This window comes from Dendronephthya gigantea, unplaced genomic scaffold (assembly GCF_004324835.1).
Source record: "Dendronephthya gigantea isolate DGI-Jeju-01 unplaced genomic scaffold, DenGig_1.0 000021F, whole genome shotgun sequence".
NCBI classification, from domain to species: domain Eukaryota; kingdom Metazoa; phylum Cnidaria; class Anthozoa; order Malacalcyonacea; family Nephtheidae; genus Dendronephthya; species Dendronephthya gigantea.
In genome coordinates, this window is record NW_021163031.1 from 2,409,930 (window position 1) to 2,427,847 (window position 17,918).

Sequence of the window (17,918 nt, forward strand, 5' to 3'; positions counted from 1 at the left end):
CATTTCTCCACATTTCTCCACATTTTCTTTTGGTGAAAGAGAAAAGAACCGTCAAATTTTGGAACTTTTTGCTCAATCTTGGAAAAATAAACAAAGGATTATGTTTTTAACACGTTCAGAATACGACAGGTACGCTCAGATTTGCTGATATGATCTTTTAGTTGTTAAATCTGTTCATGCTGATTTCCCCCCTCATCTCTATCAATGATCTCTTGACCCTTGCAGAGGAGTGAACACTTTCTCCCCCGAAGGAAGGCTTTTCCAAGTGGAATACGCCATAGAAGCTATAAAGGTGAGGGCGTAACAAAATCATTATGATTCACGAGTTAAACTATTTGGCTCTACCTACTTCTACACTCTTCCACAAGTTTGCTCACCAGTTGACAGTAAAGAATGGTATACTACTAATAGTGGTTGATCATGATCCTAGTCTTTTGTACACTACCAAGAAATCAATGACTTCCTAACAATGACTTTTGTACTGAGAAATCTGCTGCAAACTCAGATTTTATGTTGTAAAACCAGTAGTTTTTATCAGTTCTAGATCACAAAGGTCATACCACATTTTATATTTATAGCTTGGTTCTACGGCTATTGGTATTCAAACATCAGAGGGGGTTGTTCTGGCTGTGGAGAAGAGAATAACATCACCATTAATGGAAGCTTCGAGTATAGAGAAAATTATTGAAATAGATAGTCATATAGGTTAGTAGCTCTATCACTATAGACAAAATTCATAATAAACATCATTGATTATCGTTACCTGTCATAACAGTCACCTGGTCAAACACTTTTCAATGTTTTATATTTCCTAAAAGTTCACAATACTTCATATATCACTAGGATGTGCTGTCAGTGGTCTCATAGCAGATTCCAGAACTATGGTTGATAAAGCAAGAGTAGAAGCACAGGTATGAAGTGCAGTGTCTATGTAATGGTTGACCCTAATACAGATTACTACAGCTGTTATATAAGTTATGTATATATATATTTGAATTTAGAACCACTGGTTTACATACAATGAGCCAATGTCCGTGGAAAGTGTCACTCAGGCTGTTTCAAACTTAGCTTTAGAATTTGGGGATGATAATGCCAGATCTGGTGCAATGGTTTGTATACAGATTTTTCTTGTGAAGAAAGGAATTCCCAGGCTTTGTTACTATTTAATTGAAATACTACAAAAGCTACAACACATCTCCTTTTTCAGAGTCGACCATTTGGTGTTGCATTATTATTTGGCGGATTCGATGAAAATGGCCCGCAATTGTAAGTCCTATTTTTTAGTTTTTCATGTCTAATCCATTTAGAATAGTCAATCTTACATAAACATCTGCTTTAATTAGATATCACCTCGACCCATCTGGAACATTTATACAATATGAAGCAAAGGCAATTGGTAAAATACTATAGACTTCTGTGTATTAATTAAAAAATGCCTTATACCTTTATCATAATATATATAATTGTTGTGGAAATAAATGAATATTTATTAAATATCTTTTACTTTGTTTTTTCTCTAGGGTCAGCCTCAGAAGGAGCCCAGCAATCTTTACAAGAAGCCTACCATAAAGTATGGATTTTCTTTCATGCTTAGATTGCTTTCTATTGTGAAAAGATACTTACTTGCAGCTTGTTTCACATACCATTTTAGTCAATGACCTTACAAGAAGCCTGTAAGCAAGCACTAACCATTCTCAAGCAAGTTATGGAAGAAAAGCTTAGTGCAACAAATGTCGAGGTTTGTATTGTAGCAGCTGGTAGAAATTAACATACTGGAAGCTTTAAGGTGATAAAAGTAACCTTTACTACCCCATATCATATCAACTATATGTATTCAAAAATTAATTTCCATATATCAACCACAGCTTTAGTCAACCAACATAATCCATATCTATCCCCTTTAATCAATGCTATTATTTCTTTTTTATAGTTGTGTACAGTCACAAGAGAAAATAAATTTAAGATGTTTGAGAAGAAAGATATAGAGGACATAGTTAAAGACATCAAATAGACTTGAAATTATAGATTTGACTCAAATAGACTTAACTGTCCATAGTTTTTCTCAAGTACTAAACATAAAGCCTAAGATATTTCAAAATCATCCAAGGTCTACCATGCAACAAATGATGGTCACTCAAATAATATTTCCGCATTTTGTTTCAGTTGTAAATTTTTATCTCTATGACCATCTTCAAAGTTGACCAACATCTGATGCACACTATCATCTGTTAATATGATTGCATCTGATTTAGTCTCAGTTTGACAGATTTGCTGGACCAATCGTATGTGAAGATTTGCAATTGAAACTTAGTACCTGAGAGATCATTGTTCGACGTCATGAGTAGTGTCTACTGCATGGTTTAATAATAATTAAACGATTATCAATCAAAAACTCTGAAGTATTGCCACATTTGACCTGACTAGTTGATTTAGCGCCGCAGGCTGGTTGTTGAAGACTCGATTGTTCAAAAATCTAATTCTGCAAGTTAGAAACTTTCTAGGAGATCGTTTTCAAGTTGTTTACTACGGTAAGACATTTTTTCGTTTTAACTAAACGCTAGTGCCATAAAAACGAGGCTGGAACAACCGGTCCTGTAGTGTCTAAACTGTGAAGATACTTGGATGAATAATACTTAGATGATACTTGTACTATAAAAGCCGTCCTCGGGAAGAGTTGCGAAAAAGTCTTCAACATTTGTCCGAGAAGATTCCAAGCAGGTCACGGATTTTACGATCTTTTTAAACATAGACATGAGGTGATCGCATGATCCTTCCTCGAACCTTCATATAATATATATACCATGAGTGCATTACCTGATGACCCTTCAAGTTCAAGGTTTCAAGGTTTTTCTAGATGTTCATTTAATGTATCGCAAGAAAAGGGTTATAATGTTAAAATGCGTGAAGTATAGACCTTCAGCGAAATTATTACACACGGCTGGTAAGTTGAATATGCCTAGTCTACGCATAGAGGGCCTATTTCGGGCATGGGTCTGCGGCGCAGGCTAAATATGCCAAACACCACGCTACACTAGCCCTGTGTCACATTATCTTAGGTTTCAACTATGACGTACTAACAACGATTTGGCTTTTCCAGCCTAATATACCCACCCTGATCAATACCATCGTCATAGCTATAAATTGAAACTGATGTGCTCTCGGGACATTTTCCTATAAATATTGGCTTCACAGTTATCTGTTTCTTACCATTATTTTCCTTCCTAAACTCAAGTACTGTAACAACTTCCTAAATTCCTAATTCCTACACTGCATGCCATCGCGCTTTAGAAAACGCTTTATATTCTGTCATTTTCATGTATTCGAACTCACCCATCCTCCCCTAGACCTCTAAATGGAATCAACTTTATCGAAGGCAGGAAACTTGTTACCATGAGGCAGTTCACATGGCCTATTTGGCACTACCTGTATAAATTATATCGGATTTTTATTTCAGCCCTTTTTTTCCTTTGAAAAAAGTTTTCCTAAATAGAGGATAAGCCGATGATATTAACTGGCCGACAATCGTGCGTGATACGATATACGTGAGGAGACAAACTTCAAAGGTTAAGACTTGGGTTGGTATAGTGCTCGCACTTCAACTTGCCGGACAGAATAAAAACAATTACAAGTGATACAAAAAAGAGAATTTTTTTTCACCGTTGTTGCCCATACTATGTTCATCTGAATTGTCGCTGCGGGGACAAGAGCCAGTTGTAGGCTCGTGATAAAAACATTTATTTCAGTGGTTAATATATAGTATGAAACTTCGTACAAGAGGCCCGGGAAGGAAAATTTGCTATATTTCAGAAAGATTTATTGTAAAATTGAGGCCTCATTCAACAGCAAAATATGGATATTCAGGTCACCAAATCGTACAAGACCCACGAAATGACTAGTTAATTTATTAGGTATATCTGAGCCACTGCATGAGAAGAGTTTTCTACTAACTCTGTTAACACTAGACATGGTGATATATCTTACTTCATGTAACAACTGTTATAACATTATCCTACTTGGTAGATAGAGTTTGATTTACAGAGAACTCTATTGGCTCTCACCCAGTGCTCACACAAATCAAAAATCGTAGAGGTTGCAATTGCTTCATTTTTACCATGCTTATTGACACGTTACTGGCACGGAGAGGAAACAATACAAAAATAGTTAAAATTCATAATCAAAATATCTAAACATTTCTTGTCTTAGTTAAGGGTATGTCTGACACTTTTGCTCCATCCTTTTTAAATTAACGTGTGGAATAATCAAGTCTGATATGGTTTCATTTTAGTTTGATTAAATAGTAAATGTCAGGAAACGTTTTTTATTTTTCAGACTGAGCACCTCTCAGTCTGTCTCATCTTTATCAGTTGCTCGCATTTTTTTCCAACAACTTAACGTATATACGTGCAGTTGGTCGGTCGGACTCTTGACCTTGTGAACAGTGGCACATTTTTTACAGGATACAGCACTGACGTCGCTTTAGTTCTTCCGTGCATGCTTTGACGGAGTGCGTCATTTTTATCAAGTGGCTGCCTGCTGGTATGAATGTTGTTTAAAGTGTAAATAATTATTTGCCAGTTTCCATTAATAGCTGTGATGTGTGCATGATGTCAATTTGTTGGTGTTGTAAATTAATTTTTTAGGAACGAAGTGCATTGTGGACTAGTGGCCATGATGCTGCGCGGTCTCTCATGGTACGCTTTTTCAGTTCCTCTCTGATCAACAATGGTACATGATTTATTACATGTTTTATTAGTAATGAACTTTGAATTCAGAAATTGAAGAAAATCAGTATGAAAAAATATTTAAAATTCCAAACTATTCCCCTTCAATGAATAATTTTCAGGATTGTTGCCTTCGATCGAAGACTTTCAGTTCACACTCATAAAGACTTCCAAGAGACTTTATTAGAAAGCAGGGTAACGCTAAAATTTTATAATTTGCTGATTTCTAAATTTACCGCATATATATAATTGTGAATCCATGCGACAAATCAATTTGCGACAGATTTTGGAACACATTTCTATACTAATTTTCTTGTATGATTGCATGGCGACTTTAGTAATTATAATAACTTGTAGGTACACCACGTAAGTATTAAATACTGCAAAGCTTTCGGTCCGTTAACCCGGACCTTCATCAGTGCAATTACTTGAATACACGTTTGCGCGTCACTTAAATATCATGTTAGTCGTGATTAGTCGTTTAATTAATAGCGCGAGCAAACTAATCACGACTAACATCATGATATTTAAGTGACGCGCAAACGTGTATTCAAGTAATTGCACTGATGAAGGTCCGGGTTAACGGACCGAAAGCTTTGCAGTATTTAATACTTACGTGGTGTACCTACAAGTTATTATAATTACATTTCTATACGTTTATAACTCTGTGAACAGAACGGCGAGACATCATTATGTTGGGCATAGCAAATTGAAAGCGTAAAGTCAAGAACTGTATCGTCCAGGAAATCCTTGAGTTTAATCTACTTACGGGTTACTATGCTGGCAATGGGACTTTATCGAATCTATGATCACGGTCATGCATATAAACCCCATTTATACAACACTCCATTCATTTATCGGCACGCCACAACTAAAATGGTGGGCACCCGTACTCCCATTTTATCCGTGCTCGGTCTTTGTATTGATAGCCTAAACACTAATAAAACTGGGCAGGCATGTACCAATTTTAACCGTGCATTTTGGATAAATTGATTGCAGATTGTGTAGTGTGGTTATATATATACTATAATGTAATAATGGTTCATAATGGACGGAATTGATTTTTTATCAACCCGGCTTCATTTGATATTTTACTGATGCGGCAATTGAGGAACAAAACCCACGCAAAATCGTTCCCATGCAAGATCAACTCACACGGTGTGAGGACAATGTGAAATGACGTTACTTTTGTCTCCTGCATAACGTCTCTCACCCTGACAACTTCCTAACACATAAATTAGATTACTTCGTTCCTCGCTTTGTAAAATGAGAATGTTGGGTATGGGGAGTGGTTTCCCTCAAATGTGATTTTCTCATGAGAAACATTGAAGAATTCCTAATCAAAATTAAGACTTGCCCGAGGATTGTGCATGAATAATAGTAAAGTATATTAACTGATTCTCTTTTATTATAACAGCAATCATTGGTCAGAAGATTTTAGAGCTACACTCAATCAATAATATCAATTGAATGTGAATTGGTCGCAAAAGCAGTCGAAAGTTCAATGCAATAGATGAATGTGCAGTTTTGAAAAATTAAAATCACATTGATATAGAATCCATGCAAAATAATCCTTTAATGAATAAGTGTTTTCGCTTTTAAAAGTTCGGTTCAATATTTTTCACGCACCTGCATATATTTCGCAGGCAAGTATTTATGGAATTCAAGTCTGTCATTTTACAGTGGGCATGCATGCAGTAGAATTTGGCAAGATTAGCTTAGCGTCTGGCGATGCCGCACGGACACAATAGGTTTTTATAAACTTTCCGGTTTTTCGGATCAAGTGTTTGTTTTCTGCCAACGCTCCGTGGAGAGGTAATTTTCTGTTGTATAATAGCGGGCGAAGCGTACATTGTCTTGAACAGGATCTTTTATAAGCTTATAACAGCTTTGTGAGAAAATTTTCAAAGGCCTGTTCCGCGTCGCGAGGGCGAAGCCGAAGCAATTGCAATGGGAAATCACCTTGGGAAATCAAATGGAAAATCCAGTTCTATAAAGAATAATGTATATATATTTACGGCTATTGTGAAATTTTTCGGTTTTTCGAATTCCTTGAAATCTGCGAAAAACTAAAAGTTAAGCCCGGCGCACACTGTTACATAATCTATTGAATAGTTAATCATCATACATGCCGTGCGATATTGTAATATTTTACCAAACAAGTTTAGAGACAAGAAACAGTTAGGGTCTATATTCATATATGTATACCGAACAAGTTATCAGAGTTATATGCACTGACTTTGTACACTTTTCTAACTATAATTCTGTAAAGTCCAGTTATTTCTGTAAAGTCCACGTTTTGATATAAACAGATCACTTGAAAGAAGAAGTATATTCCAATTAAATTTGAAGTAGTTGTATTCAAATTTGCGCCAAGCGGGCGAGGTGACCGGATATGGGGATGGTTGTTCCGTTAATAATAGATAAGAGCATGTAAATTGTAATTGTGATGGAACTGCAATAAAATACTATGGGATTTCATTACTTGAAATTGTGAACGGCTAGCTATACCTTTTAGAAAATCTTTACAGGTTCAATTTCTGTATTTAACTACATAATAACTTTATCTATTCACGAATGAATAAAAAAATAACAAACTATGTCGTCATACCGGAAACCACAGGATGTCGTGGGTCATTGACATTGACTTAGAGGAAGGTGTTTCGTTTAAAAAGCGACTGCGCGAACCATTCTGTTATCAAAAGTTGTGAACTTGAAAGAAAACCAGCCACGTACGAAATTATTGCTCGCCAAGCCGATCACGTAGTATTGGGTAAAAGGCAACGATGTCGGTGAAGACATTGAAAAGAGCGTTAAGTTTTAGACAGGATAAAAAAAATACTAGTAAGTATATTAATATTTGTACCAATAAGTTATAGCAGGTGTTATTGCCTAATCAAAAAGGGCCCCGATAGCATTTGCGTACAATTATGTCTGTAGTGTGCTTAGGGTTTCTATATATGGTAGTCTATAATGGTTACGTTTCAAAACAGTTATCGGACTGACAAAAATATTCCTCATGGTACAGTATATCATATGACCTGGCTTAAATAAATATATATAAATGTCATGTGAACATTGATTAATTGTATAAATAGGTATAGTTAACATTACCTATATTGGGTCGATAGAGTTGTGAAATAATTTGTTAATCAGAATTGCCTGAATCAGAGTTAACTGTATACGATTTAACTCACAAAATATTGTGAGTTTTATAAAACCGTTTCCTGGCGAATCAGAGAAAATGCCAGAAATGAATAAATATAAATGCAAGCAAGAACCCTTTATTTGTTTACTAAGGTGTGAAGTCAAGATCTTTCGAGATCTAACAACAGTTTTTGTCCTTTAAAAACTTTATTATGACTTGATTATTGTTAAACATTATTTTAGGATATTCTTTTATGCATGTTAGGCGGCATATATATAAAGCCATCTAGCTATATCATCTATATATTGATAAAACAACAAAATCGGATGATCAAAATAAGGCTTCACAGCAAAACATCGAGATTCATTTAATGGTCAACAAATACTTTTGCTTATCAATCATTCAATTATTGCTGAAATTGTTTTGAAAGCTTGCAGTTATATCAAGTATTTGAGATCAAAAGTCCGGAAAAAGTTTTATAAAAATTATGTCATCACTATAGATCTGTCAAACATGATGAGTTGTAAAATATTGATAACAGTTTTTTAAACATCCATAATCAGGGTGATCAACATTTTTTAAACTTCCTCGTATCTAAAGATAACGGGGGGTTTTTTTCGCATTAGATCGGATTACGATACCGGAAACATTGGAAGAAAAGACGTAGCCGTTGTCGTTTCAGAGCCGACCGCGTCTTCCCGTTGTCTTCGTGTATGTTTAAACTATTTAAAATGCTTGAACCAGCTTCAACGTGAAGACAATCTCGCACCCAGCGCAACGCATTCTGACTCACATAGGGAAGGGAAATGCTCTGTGTACGAAACTAGCAGGAAATAAATTTGGAGCATTATAAATCTTCTGCGCTAGTCAGGTTGTCAATCAAGTCTTCTCTTAAGAATAATTGGTCCACCGTTGTCTATGTCTCTACGTCCCAATGTTCAAGCGTGAAAATTAATTTGAGCTCAGTGGATAAAATTATTTTTTAGGTCCAATATACAAATAATGATGAAACAAAGAGAGATCGCGTGCATGCTAATATAATCATGAACTTGATGATTTGGCGTGGTTGCTTGATAGACAATGATAACAGTTAAAAAAACTTTTGAAAAAGCTCTTTAAGATCAGCCATGATTATGCCAAGTGGGAAACATCCCCGGAAGTCTAATATTAGGTCAATATGAATACTACATCTTTGATAGTTTATACCTACCACAAATTACCTTTCATGCACGGGCATAATTGTGCCTCCTATTACCCCCCCCCCCTCTCTTTTTCTAATGCTCGTTTCAACTTTCGAATTAAGATGAAAATATTTCTGCCCACACAAACATAAAGTATAGTAAACATTAAGAATCATATTAGCTATCGTTGCGTAACTCATACGACGCGCTTTATATTGGGCTTGAACGCCCTTCCGAAATTTATAGTTCAGTTGACAAAAGTCAACGGATACTACGCTTTTAGGCTCATGCATAGCTCAGATTATTAGTAGGAATAACATGGTATATAAGACTAATAACAGACAGGAAAATGCCTGCGAGACTGTCGTGAGAAAGCGGTAGATTAGAAATCATTCTTAAAAAGAACGAAATTTTACCGCTCATTTTTACCGCTCATTTTTACACTCGTTATCTTAGAAAACAATCAGTTTCAGACATTTTAAACACGTGGATAACTCTAATTGTCCGAAACCCCCACAATCAATAGTTTCGAATGCTGTTTTGTTCCCTGCTACTGTGAATCAGCATCTTTAAACCATCAAGAAATAACGACAGTAATACACGACACTGTCAAATCAATAATGTACGAGTACATCCTCTTTATTCCTAATATATTGTTTTCACTTTTTTAGTCAAACAAGGTCCGAAAAAGACTTTGAACATTGTGATAGTTGGAGATGGAGATACGGGCAAAACATGCTTATTGATGTCGTTCAAAGGACGACCATTCCCAACGGACTATGTTCCGACCGTTTTTGAGACCTACACACGTGACATACGTCTTGACGGCGAGGCTATTCAACTTGGACTGTGGGACACCGCTGGTCAGGAGGGGTATGATCGCTTGCGCCCTTTGGCGTATCCTCATTGCGATTGTTTCGTTATTTGTTACGCTGTGGATTCACCCGACTCACTTAAAAATGCCAAAGAAAAATGGTTGCCAGAATTAGAACACTTCAGTCCAAATGTGCCAAAGATTTTGGTTGCGACAAAAAAGGATATACGAAGAAGAACATTGGCTATAATGGATATTTTGAACGGGAACAAAACTCCCAGTATCGTAAGCTATGAAGAAGGGTTGTGCACAGCAGCGGAGATTGGTGCTGCGAGGTTTTTGGAAACTTCAGCGTTATGTAATGATGGTGTGAGGGAAATGTTTGCGCAGACAGCAAGAGTTGCATTGGAAGCAAGAGAAGAGAAGGAATGTAAGAAAAAAAAGAATGAAAGATGCTCCATTATGTAATGTGCTAGCTAAAACATCAAATACATTCTGGAACAATCGTATTGAGATCGATGCCATAACGAAACTTGAGTTTACAGGCAACTGACGATCGCAACAATCTTGTAGTTTTGGATCAAATAGCACCAAAGAGACTATGTTGAACTATTGGCATTCAAAAATCCTGGAAAATTATAATCATGACCTTAATTAGATCATTTGCTTCTTACCTGAAGAACTGCATTATATTGTTTACAAATTCTCCTAAATGAGAACTGAGAAGAGTATATTTTTGTGAGTTGTTTGAAGTTTTTTATGCAATCATTATACGGAAAATCTATTTACTTTAAAAGTTGTGATATATAATACTAATTATGATAATTAAATATTTATTATATTGTATAAACATGTATTAATAATTTAAGTGACAATGTATATTATCCAAACTGTGTATATAGTATGCTATATATAGGTCTATTATATTAATAAATTGTATTTGTAATTGTATTATTATAATAATGATTATTTAAAACTGTAATTTACATTAATTCAAAAACAAGAAAGTATATGTTTATAAAGTTATTACATGAGTTTATCATATTTATGCATACTGTGTTCCAAAAGGAATTAGCATGCAATGCGTATACTGCAAGACCGAGACGACGAAAAGGATAAAAAAGTTTGGGAAGAGATAAAAGACAACGCATTGATATCATGCCCGCGTTCCTATGGCTTATATATGCATGTATAAGCGTACGTCGGTAAACAAAAACCAATAGTCAATACCAGCCAACAAAAACTCCAAAAAAATATACAACAATTCCACGAACACTGGTCGTGGTTAATGATTATCATGCAACAATATAATAACATGATTATCAACAATACAATAACATGATTATCAACAATATAATAACGTAGCTATAATCGCTTAAAAACTGAAAAATTCGTAAAAGTCAGGAAGTGCTAGCATTGTTGCAATGAATTGCTAAATAAACTTCATAGTTAACATCTCCAGCACACACCTCCTTAAATATTTACTATATTAGAGAAGTTATTTACCAGAGCCCGGCAGTTGTTCAAAAGACGTTTAACTTAACCCAGGGTTAACGCAAATCTTTAATTACATCTTTTTCATCGCTTGTTTAAAAAAGCTGAATATCTTTTCCATTAGTATTTTCTGGTTCAATAGAAGTGATATTTTCTAAAGTTTTAAAACGAACAGTGGTTCAGAAGCACATAAACTAAAACAGTGCATGGATTAAAATTGAACCCATGCAAGAATTAGCGATAACCTATAGCTTTGAACAAGTGGCCCCAAGTAGCCTATTATCATTGTAGTTATCCTCATAACGTGGCCTCATAACAGATGAAGGCGCGATTACATAAGACTGCGAGTTGAGACATGGTGGCAAAGAAAAGTCTACATAGACTACTTTCACCTGTATGCATGCATGAGAGTTTTTGGGGACTCTCCATGCTCGATCAAACGAGAACAGGGGTATAGCATGCGAGTGGGTGAAAGTGGACTGGAAATTGACCAGAAGAAAAACGATTTTCATCCCAACTCTCATACAACTCTCATGAAGATTGACGAGTTAAACGAAAAAACTCTCGTAAACTTGTATTAATTAAAATATAATTTGCGACAGATCAATCATCAAAGCGGATTCGAGCTGGCGGTCAAATGTATGTGCGAGTTGCAACTTTCTATCAACATGCATTAACTGCATGCATTCTCGTTTGACAGGCGCTAAAGTAACAGTTGCCAGCCATTAATAAAATTAATGAAATCTTCCATAGGTATTTACTCGTTAAAATATCAATAATGACAATCCGTTCATAATATATTCCTGGCTTAGGGCCTGTTCTTATGAGAGGGCCAGGCTCGCTTTTGCCGGGCCAACTTGTATTCGCATTCATATGAGCCGGGTCTCATCACTTACAGCCCTGTTCAGCCTGGCTGACTCGCTTGACGTTTTCATTTGGGCCCGTTAAAGGCGAGATCTTACTTCGTTCAGGCTGGATCCCGTCACAGCCGGGCTGGCCTGGTTCCATATGAATGCAATTTTACAAATATAGTATATAAAAGAATATGCGAGGCGAGATCCCGGCACTGCCGAGCTAGCTCGGCTAAACCGGGCTGGCCTGTCTTACCATAAATATAATTATAAGTTAATTTGTCAAACTGTATCTTCATCATCTACTTTCCTGGCAGTAAACTACGAATCAGTCCAGTGCTACCACTACGACTTTGTTTGCTCTTCGACTTCTCTTCTTTTTCACTTTTCAAAACTGCCCGGATTGCTTGCTCAAAAACATCCCTAACTCCATTCTCGGAAAGGGCTGAACATTCCAAGAATGCATAAGCTCCTTCTTCGTTGGCTAACTTCAAGCCTTCGTCAAATTTCACAAATCTTTCCTTTGGAACTGGTCGATCCGAATTCAATCCGAGAGAACCGTTTCTGCTTAAGCTGGTGCGTGGTCGCACATCCAGTTTTGTGCCCACAATGATGATAGACGCTTTTGGTGGTCCATATTTCTTGACCTCGGGTAACCAAACCTGTGTTACGTTCTCAAAGCTTTTTCGACTGTCCACCTGCAATATATATATAAGTGTTGGTTAAAGCCTTTTGTATTTTTCATATGAACTAACTGCATTGCGTATCATCATCATGTCAGGCTTGGAAGGTTTGGTTTAGACAAGGATTATAGGTTTTATCAAGAATATAAACTCTATGGGGCTGGTTGTATAAAAACGTAGTTAACTTAACTATAGTTAATGACATAATTGACCAATTAGAGTTAACTACGATTTAACTACGCAAAATGTAGTTAAGAGTTTTATACAACCGGCCCCTGGAGTTTTAGCCTTTAATGTGGATTAGAGAAAAGACTTTCGTAAACCCTATGAAAATCCATTCAACGTGCCAAAGTGCCATGCAAGTTGTCAATACATGTAACAGCTTGTCAACCTCGGTTCCCATTTCTGCCGAAGGCGCCATAGTATAGTATTATTTGTATATCTATTGACAGTAACTTCATAAGGAGTTTTTGCAAAACTGATGGTGTTTTTGCAAAATTCAGGTAAAATTACATACCGAGTAACACACGAGAAATACGTCACACGTCGGATACGCCAGCCGTCGGAGACCTTCGTATTTGGCTTCGCCAGAGGTGTCCCAAAGCCCAAGCTCCAGTTTTCGGCCGTCAACTTTAATGTTGTGAGTAAAGGTTTGAAAAAATTCCGGGATTTCTTGGTCGGTCAGTTTTCCATCTTTTAAAGCGCACAGTAACGACGTTTTTCCAGCCTTACTGTCACCAACTGTGACCATGTTAAAAAAATCTTTCAGGAAGATAAATGAATAAAAATCAGACAAGAGCTTTAACACACCTCCGCACTAGGCAGGTGATTATAATGTTGACACATGCATGGTTAAATATAACAGCGCACACTACTTTGTGCATGGCAACAAGAATTTCAACTTTTGTAGTCGTGACGAACTGTATATATACAACAGCTTTCTGCATGTTGTTTTGAACCCCATGAAAAATATCGAAAAACATTTATCATAAAACTTTCTTTTGTATCTAATGAGACTGCTTAGATCCTGGTTCAGACTGGTTCACACCCTGGGCAGTTCAGAACCTTTTCCACTAGAAACCTGACCCCAAACAGTACGATATTTTTGCCACATCATCAGTTCCATTGACTGAACGTTTGTTCACTGTGTTGTTTACCAACAACGGAGATATTAACTTCCCTAATTTCCCTTTCAATGTAAGCCTTATATATAAAGCCACTAACTCTACTAAAACACTTCACAATAGGTAAGTCCTACAAACTCAATCAGTAACTTTTTAAGTGCTCAAACTAAACTAGGCATGTCAGAACAGCTAGGAAACAGCTGAACATTTTCAGGCAAGGCCTCACCAGGGTGCGTAACGAAAATCAAGTTCAAGGCTATATATAGATGGTCTGCTCAGACGTAGGTTGTTGTGTATAAACACGACTTATGCATGTAAGTCCTTCACATGCAGGGTAGGATCTCAAACAAGTCTTCAAGTTAAAGGAAAATATGAATATAATACAGACAGAAGATTGTTTTTGAAAATATGAACACTTGATTGCTTTGCTTTATTTCGGCCTCGATTTTACCGTTCTTCATTCACAGCGTTAACCTTTCAGACATTCAAAGACACAAAGCAACCATATGAATAAAACAAAGACGACACATACTCTAGCTATGCCTATGGCGCCGCGCATTCCACTTAAATAAAATGCCAACTTAACACATTCTAGCAACCAATCGTGTCGAGCGCGTGGTTTGTTGACGGTGCTCAAAACAGCATTATTTCCTAAATTACAACAATTATCTTTATATAACCTCAAAAATTCCGAATATATTTTTTACATATTTTTAATTAAACGTTTCCGCTCATTCATTAACAAAGTGTAAAATTTTTTCTTAACAAAGATACCGTATTTCATATACTAAATATATCACCAAGCCATACAAAAATTTAAAACGTTTCGAATTCTTTGCTACTGAACTCCTTTCTTCCTGTAAATAATTCTAGACAGTTTCTCTAATTCCAGATAAGCTTACAGTCAACACAGATTTGCCATATTTATCAATACAAGCCAAAATTGTAATCTGAAAAAGAGGACAGATTTCCAGGCCCTATATATGGACTTCAGTATTATTCACATTGCTAAAAAAATATTTTTAGTACGACCATGATTTTCTGTTCGGCTTTAACAACATTCATCGGTCGACAATTTAATGCGAGTAAAACAAGAAGTCCGACATGATTTATCTTTTTTTCAGTCTTTGACAACAAAAGCTGTGCGATTTATCTATGCTTAGTACATGCAACCTCCTAGCAGGCGAGACTGTTGTATAAAACTTATCTCTAACGCTATTTATTCTCGCCATCTAAACAGTCCTACAGCAAACTTTCCTTCTCCGTACCTTGGAGAATATTTGATATTGAACACTGCGGGAAATCGCACCATTTCACTGGCGAGCGCCGAGCGACCGTGACCCCTAGAAACAACCGCACGAACGAACGCACGATTTTCAGTCTAAAAACTTTTGCGGCCTGTTCAGTGCTTCTGAAATGCGCCTGCAGCAGAACTGTGCATGAGTTTATTATCGTTTGTAAATATGGTACAAATGGCTCCAATATTAAAATTGTGAACGAATCGAGTCTATCGGCTCAATGCTTTATAGTAATTATAGCCGATTCATATAGCGATGTGAAAGCTGTCTTAACTTTTGCTTTGCTTTCAGTTTGGCTGCGAACTTGTCACAGTTGTCAGGAAATATTTTAAGAAAAATTCAATATAGTATTGCGACATCAATTTCTAACTTTAAGGAAAAATAGGCTGCTTACAAAGTGAATTCAGTTAAGAGCAGGCCAGAATAACACACTAAGTACTTGATCTATGCTCTACGACCACGCATACTAAGACAGCACACTAATGCCCAGTTTAATGACGACATGAGAAAAATTGTACAGATTATATCACGCAATTGAGATAATGAAGAAAAGCCACCATCTGACCAACGTTTTCCTCTCACTAGTTGCCATATTCTTTTACTAAAATCAATCTGGTGTTAAACGTGGAAGCCTCCTAATTATATATATATGGCTATATATATATAATACATATATATATATATAGTATTATCTCTATAGCTATATATGTGTCTTGTCTACAGTAACTTCTCGACTTCTGCAAATAATGAATGACATTTCTCAACTTTTCTCTCTCTACGTACGATTACGATAAAGCGTAGCACGCAAAATGAACCACCATCAACACATGTATGAAACAAACGAGAAGAAAATTTGTGAATAACATACATATATATGTATTACAGCTACCAATAACAAGCATCATCTTATAGTAGGTATTGGAAGAATTCATAGTATGTTCACATACCTGATTGCTTCACCGTTACTTTCGCGTAAATTAAACATTGATATTAAATAAATATTAAGTAATACAAGACTTTTACCTTTGCTTTTCGACATATCAGTCCAATATTAAACAGCGTCGCTAGTTTCGAAGGAGAATACTATCAGCATGTGATGCCTGATGTGAAGTGAAGCGTATTTACCATTCAACGATTTAAATTAAAACGGAAACTAGAGCCCAGTTCCTTATCTATGTAAAAAAAAGGTCATGACATGTCTCATGAGCGTCTGTGGTTATGACGACAGGACATGCAGGAAATTCTGAGGAAGAGATATAAACTGAGAGACGGCTGAGACGCAGAGGGTTAGCTACTTCACATTGTCTGCATAATTTCAGATTAGTATATTTACTTTATAGAAAGCTGCATATATTCTAAATTTTTAATATATAGTACCTAGAGCTACAAAAGACATTTTTAAATATTCTTTTTATCCAAGAACACTAACTGAGTGGAATAGCAGCCTCCTGGAAGGAATAGTTTTATCAGTCTTTAGATATTTTTCAAAATGAACTCAAGAAGTACACTAATTAAGAAATAACTTTTTTAATTACATAACTATTGTTAGGTTTTATAATTTTAATTTGTAGTTTGGTGTGATAATCTGATATGATTTTTACCGACTTGATAAAATGTAGATCGCAACGTGAGTTTGCAATTATGGATAATAAGCATAATTCATCCTGAGGTGACATGCATATTGAGAATGCGGAACAGGAACTCGTATTTTCTTAGCATTTGGATAAAGGTTTTTCCAAGTAATCGCAACGTATATATACAGTCTGAGAACAATACTCATGCAAAAAAAATGATGCAATTATTCTTGTTTATCAAGTCTGAAAGGTAATAAATCACTAATCGATTGATAGCAGTGAAGTCTTGTAGTCTACCAAAAACAAATCATAGTTGTCGGTACTAAGACACCGGGTCGGTAATTTGTATTACTACTTGCATTACTACTATTGCATCCGTGAAAATAAACGCGAGTGTTGTCCTCAGATAATAAATGCCTTTGGTACGGCTCTGATCACGGTTAAACGTGGCATGACTATATATACTGCAATCAAGCACTTTTTGGGCCAGGAACTTTTACCTAACGACGTCATTTAGTGAGGTTGAATTACGTAATCTGTTTAACTTTAAGCATGATTCTTCACTTTTCGCAGAACTAGATCAGCGGGCAACATTGGAGGCATCCGGAAGACGAGACGAAGCAAAACAAAGGGGCAAAATAGGGATGTTATTAAGTACTTCTGGCTTCTATTCAAGGATTAAAACTTCCTGGCTAGATATTTAGTCAAGTATCATGATTAGACATCAGCAGATTTCCTTCTTCAATTTAAAATTGAAAAAGCCGACTCAAATCATTTAGCCGTACAAGTCCAAAAGACCAATATGCCGTTAAATTTGAATTTCGAGAGGCCACACATGCTATTCTCTTCGAGGAAATAAGTAATCACTACTCAGCAATATAGAAGACTATATACTATATTCCTTTTTTCCTGGTTTAGACGGTCAAGCGACTAACGCGACTGTGATCACAATTGACATTTTCTGTTGGTAAAGCTATTTGCACACAAACGTCGTTTCAGTCGAGCGTTTCATAATCGTTTTGACGCCCTG

The 17,918-nt window shown here is 36.1% G+C and overlaps 3 protein-coding genes across 3 annotated transcripts; 2 read left to right on the top strand and 1 right to left on the bottom strand.

Annotated features, from left to right (window-relative positions):
- The first annotated feature begins 6 nt into the window (after nt 1-6).
- Nucleotides 7-2,515, top strand: LOC114521663 (proteasome subunit alpha type-5-like). The gene is made up of 10 exons (XM_028542159.1): nt 7-129; nt 226-292; nt 579-705; nt 844-911; nt 1,002-1,109; nt 1,208-1,266; nt 1,344-1,396; nt 1,521-1,570; nt 1,652-1,738; nt 1,931-2,515. Exons 1-10 carry the CDS (start codon nt 101-103, stop codon nt 2,009-2,011), a joined length of 729 nt encoding a protein of 242 aa, XP_028397960.1. The 5' UTR covers nt 7-100; the 3' UTR covers nt 2,012-2,515.
- Nucleotides 2,516-7,417: 4,902 nt separating this feature from the next.
- On the top strand, nt 7,418-10,452 carry LOC114521664 (ras-like GTP-binding protein rhoA). The gene is made up of 2 exons (XM_028542160.1): nt 7,418-7,565; nt 9,722-10,452. The coding sequence occupies exons 1-2, from the start codon at nt 7,508-7,510 to the stop codon at nt 10,330-10,332; spliced, it is 669 nt and encodes a 222-aa protein (XP_028397961.1). The 5' UTR covers nt 7,418-7,507; the 3' UTR covers nt 10,333-10,452.
- A 783-nt stretch (nt 10,453-11,235) lies between these two features.
- Nucleotides 11,236-16,426, bottom strand: LOC114521665 (ras-like GTP-binding protein rhoA). Its single transcript, XM_028542162.1, has 3 exons — nt 16,338-16,426; nt 13,410-13,654; nt 11,236-12,907 (listed from the first exon to the last, which is right to left on the bottom strand). The coding sequence occupies exons 1-3, from the start codon at nt 16,351-16,353 to the stop codon at nt 12,512-12,514; spliced, it is 657 nt and encodes a 218-aa protein (XP_028397963.1). The 5' UTR covers nt 16,354-16,426; the 3' UTR covers nt 11,236-12,511.
- Nucleotides 16,427-17,918: the final 1,492 nt, after the last annotated feature.

Coding starts and splice junctions, on each gene's coding strand:
- LOC114521664 (XM_028542160.1), top strand. CDS start 7,508: ATGTCGGTGAAGACATTGAAAAGAGCGTTAAGTTTTAGACAGGATAAA. Junction 7,566..9,721: donor ACAGGATAAAAAAAATACTA/GTAAGTATATTA, acceptor TCACTTTTTTAG/TCAAACAAGGTCCGAAAAAG.
- LOC114521665 (XM_028542162.1), bottom strand. Junction 12,908..13,409: donor TATTTCTCGTGTGTTACTCG/GTATGTAATTTT, acceptor TATATATTGCAG/GTGGACAGTCGAAAAAGCTT.
- LOC114521663 (XM_028542159.1), top strand. CDS start 101: ATGTTTTTAACACGTTCAGAATACGACAG. Junction 912..1,001: donor AAGCAAGAGTAGAAGCACAG/GTATGAAGTGCA, acceptor ATTTGAATTTAG/AACCACTGGTTTACATACAA. Junction 1,739..1,930: donor TTAGTGCAACAAATGTCGAG/GTTTGTATTGTA, acceptor TCTTTTTTATAG/TTGTGTACAGTCACAAGAGA.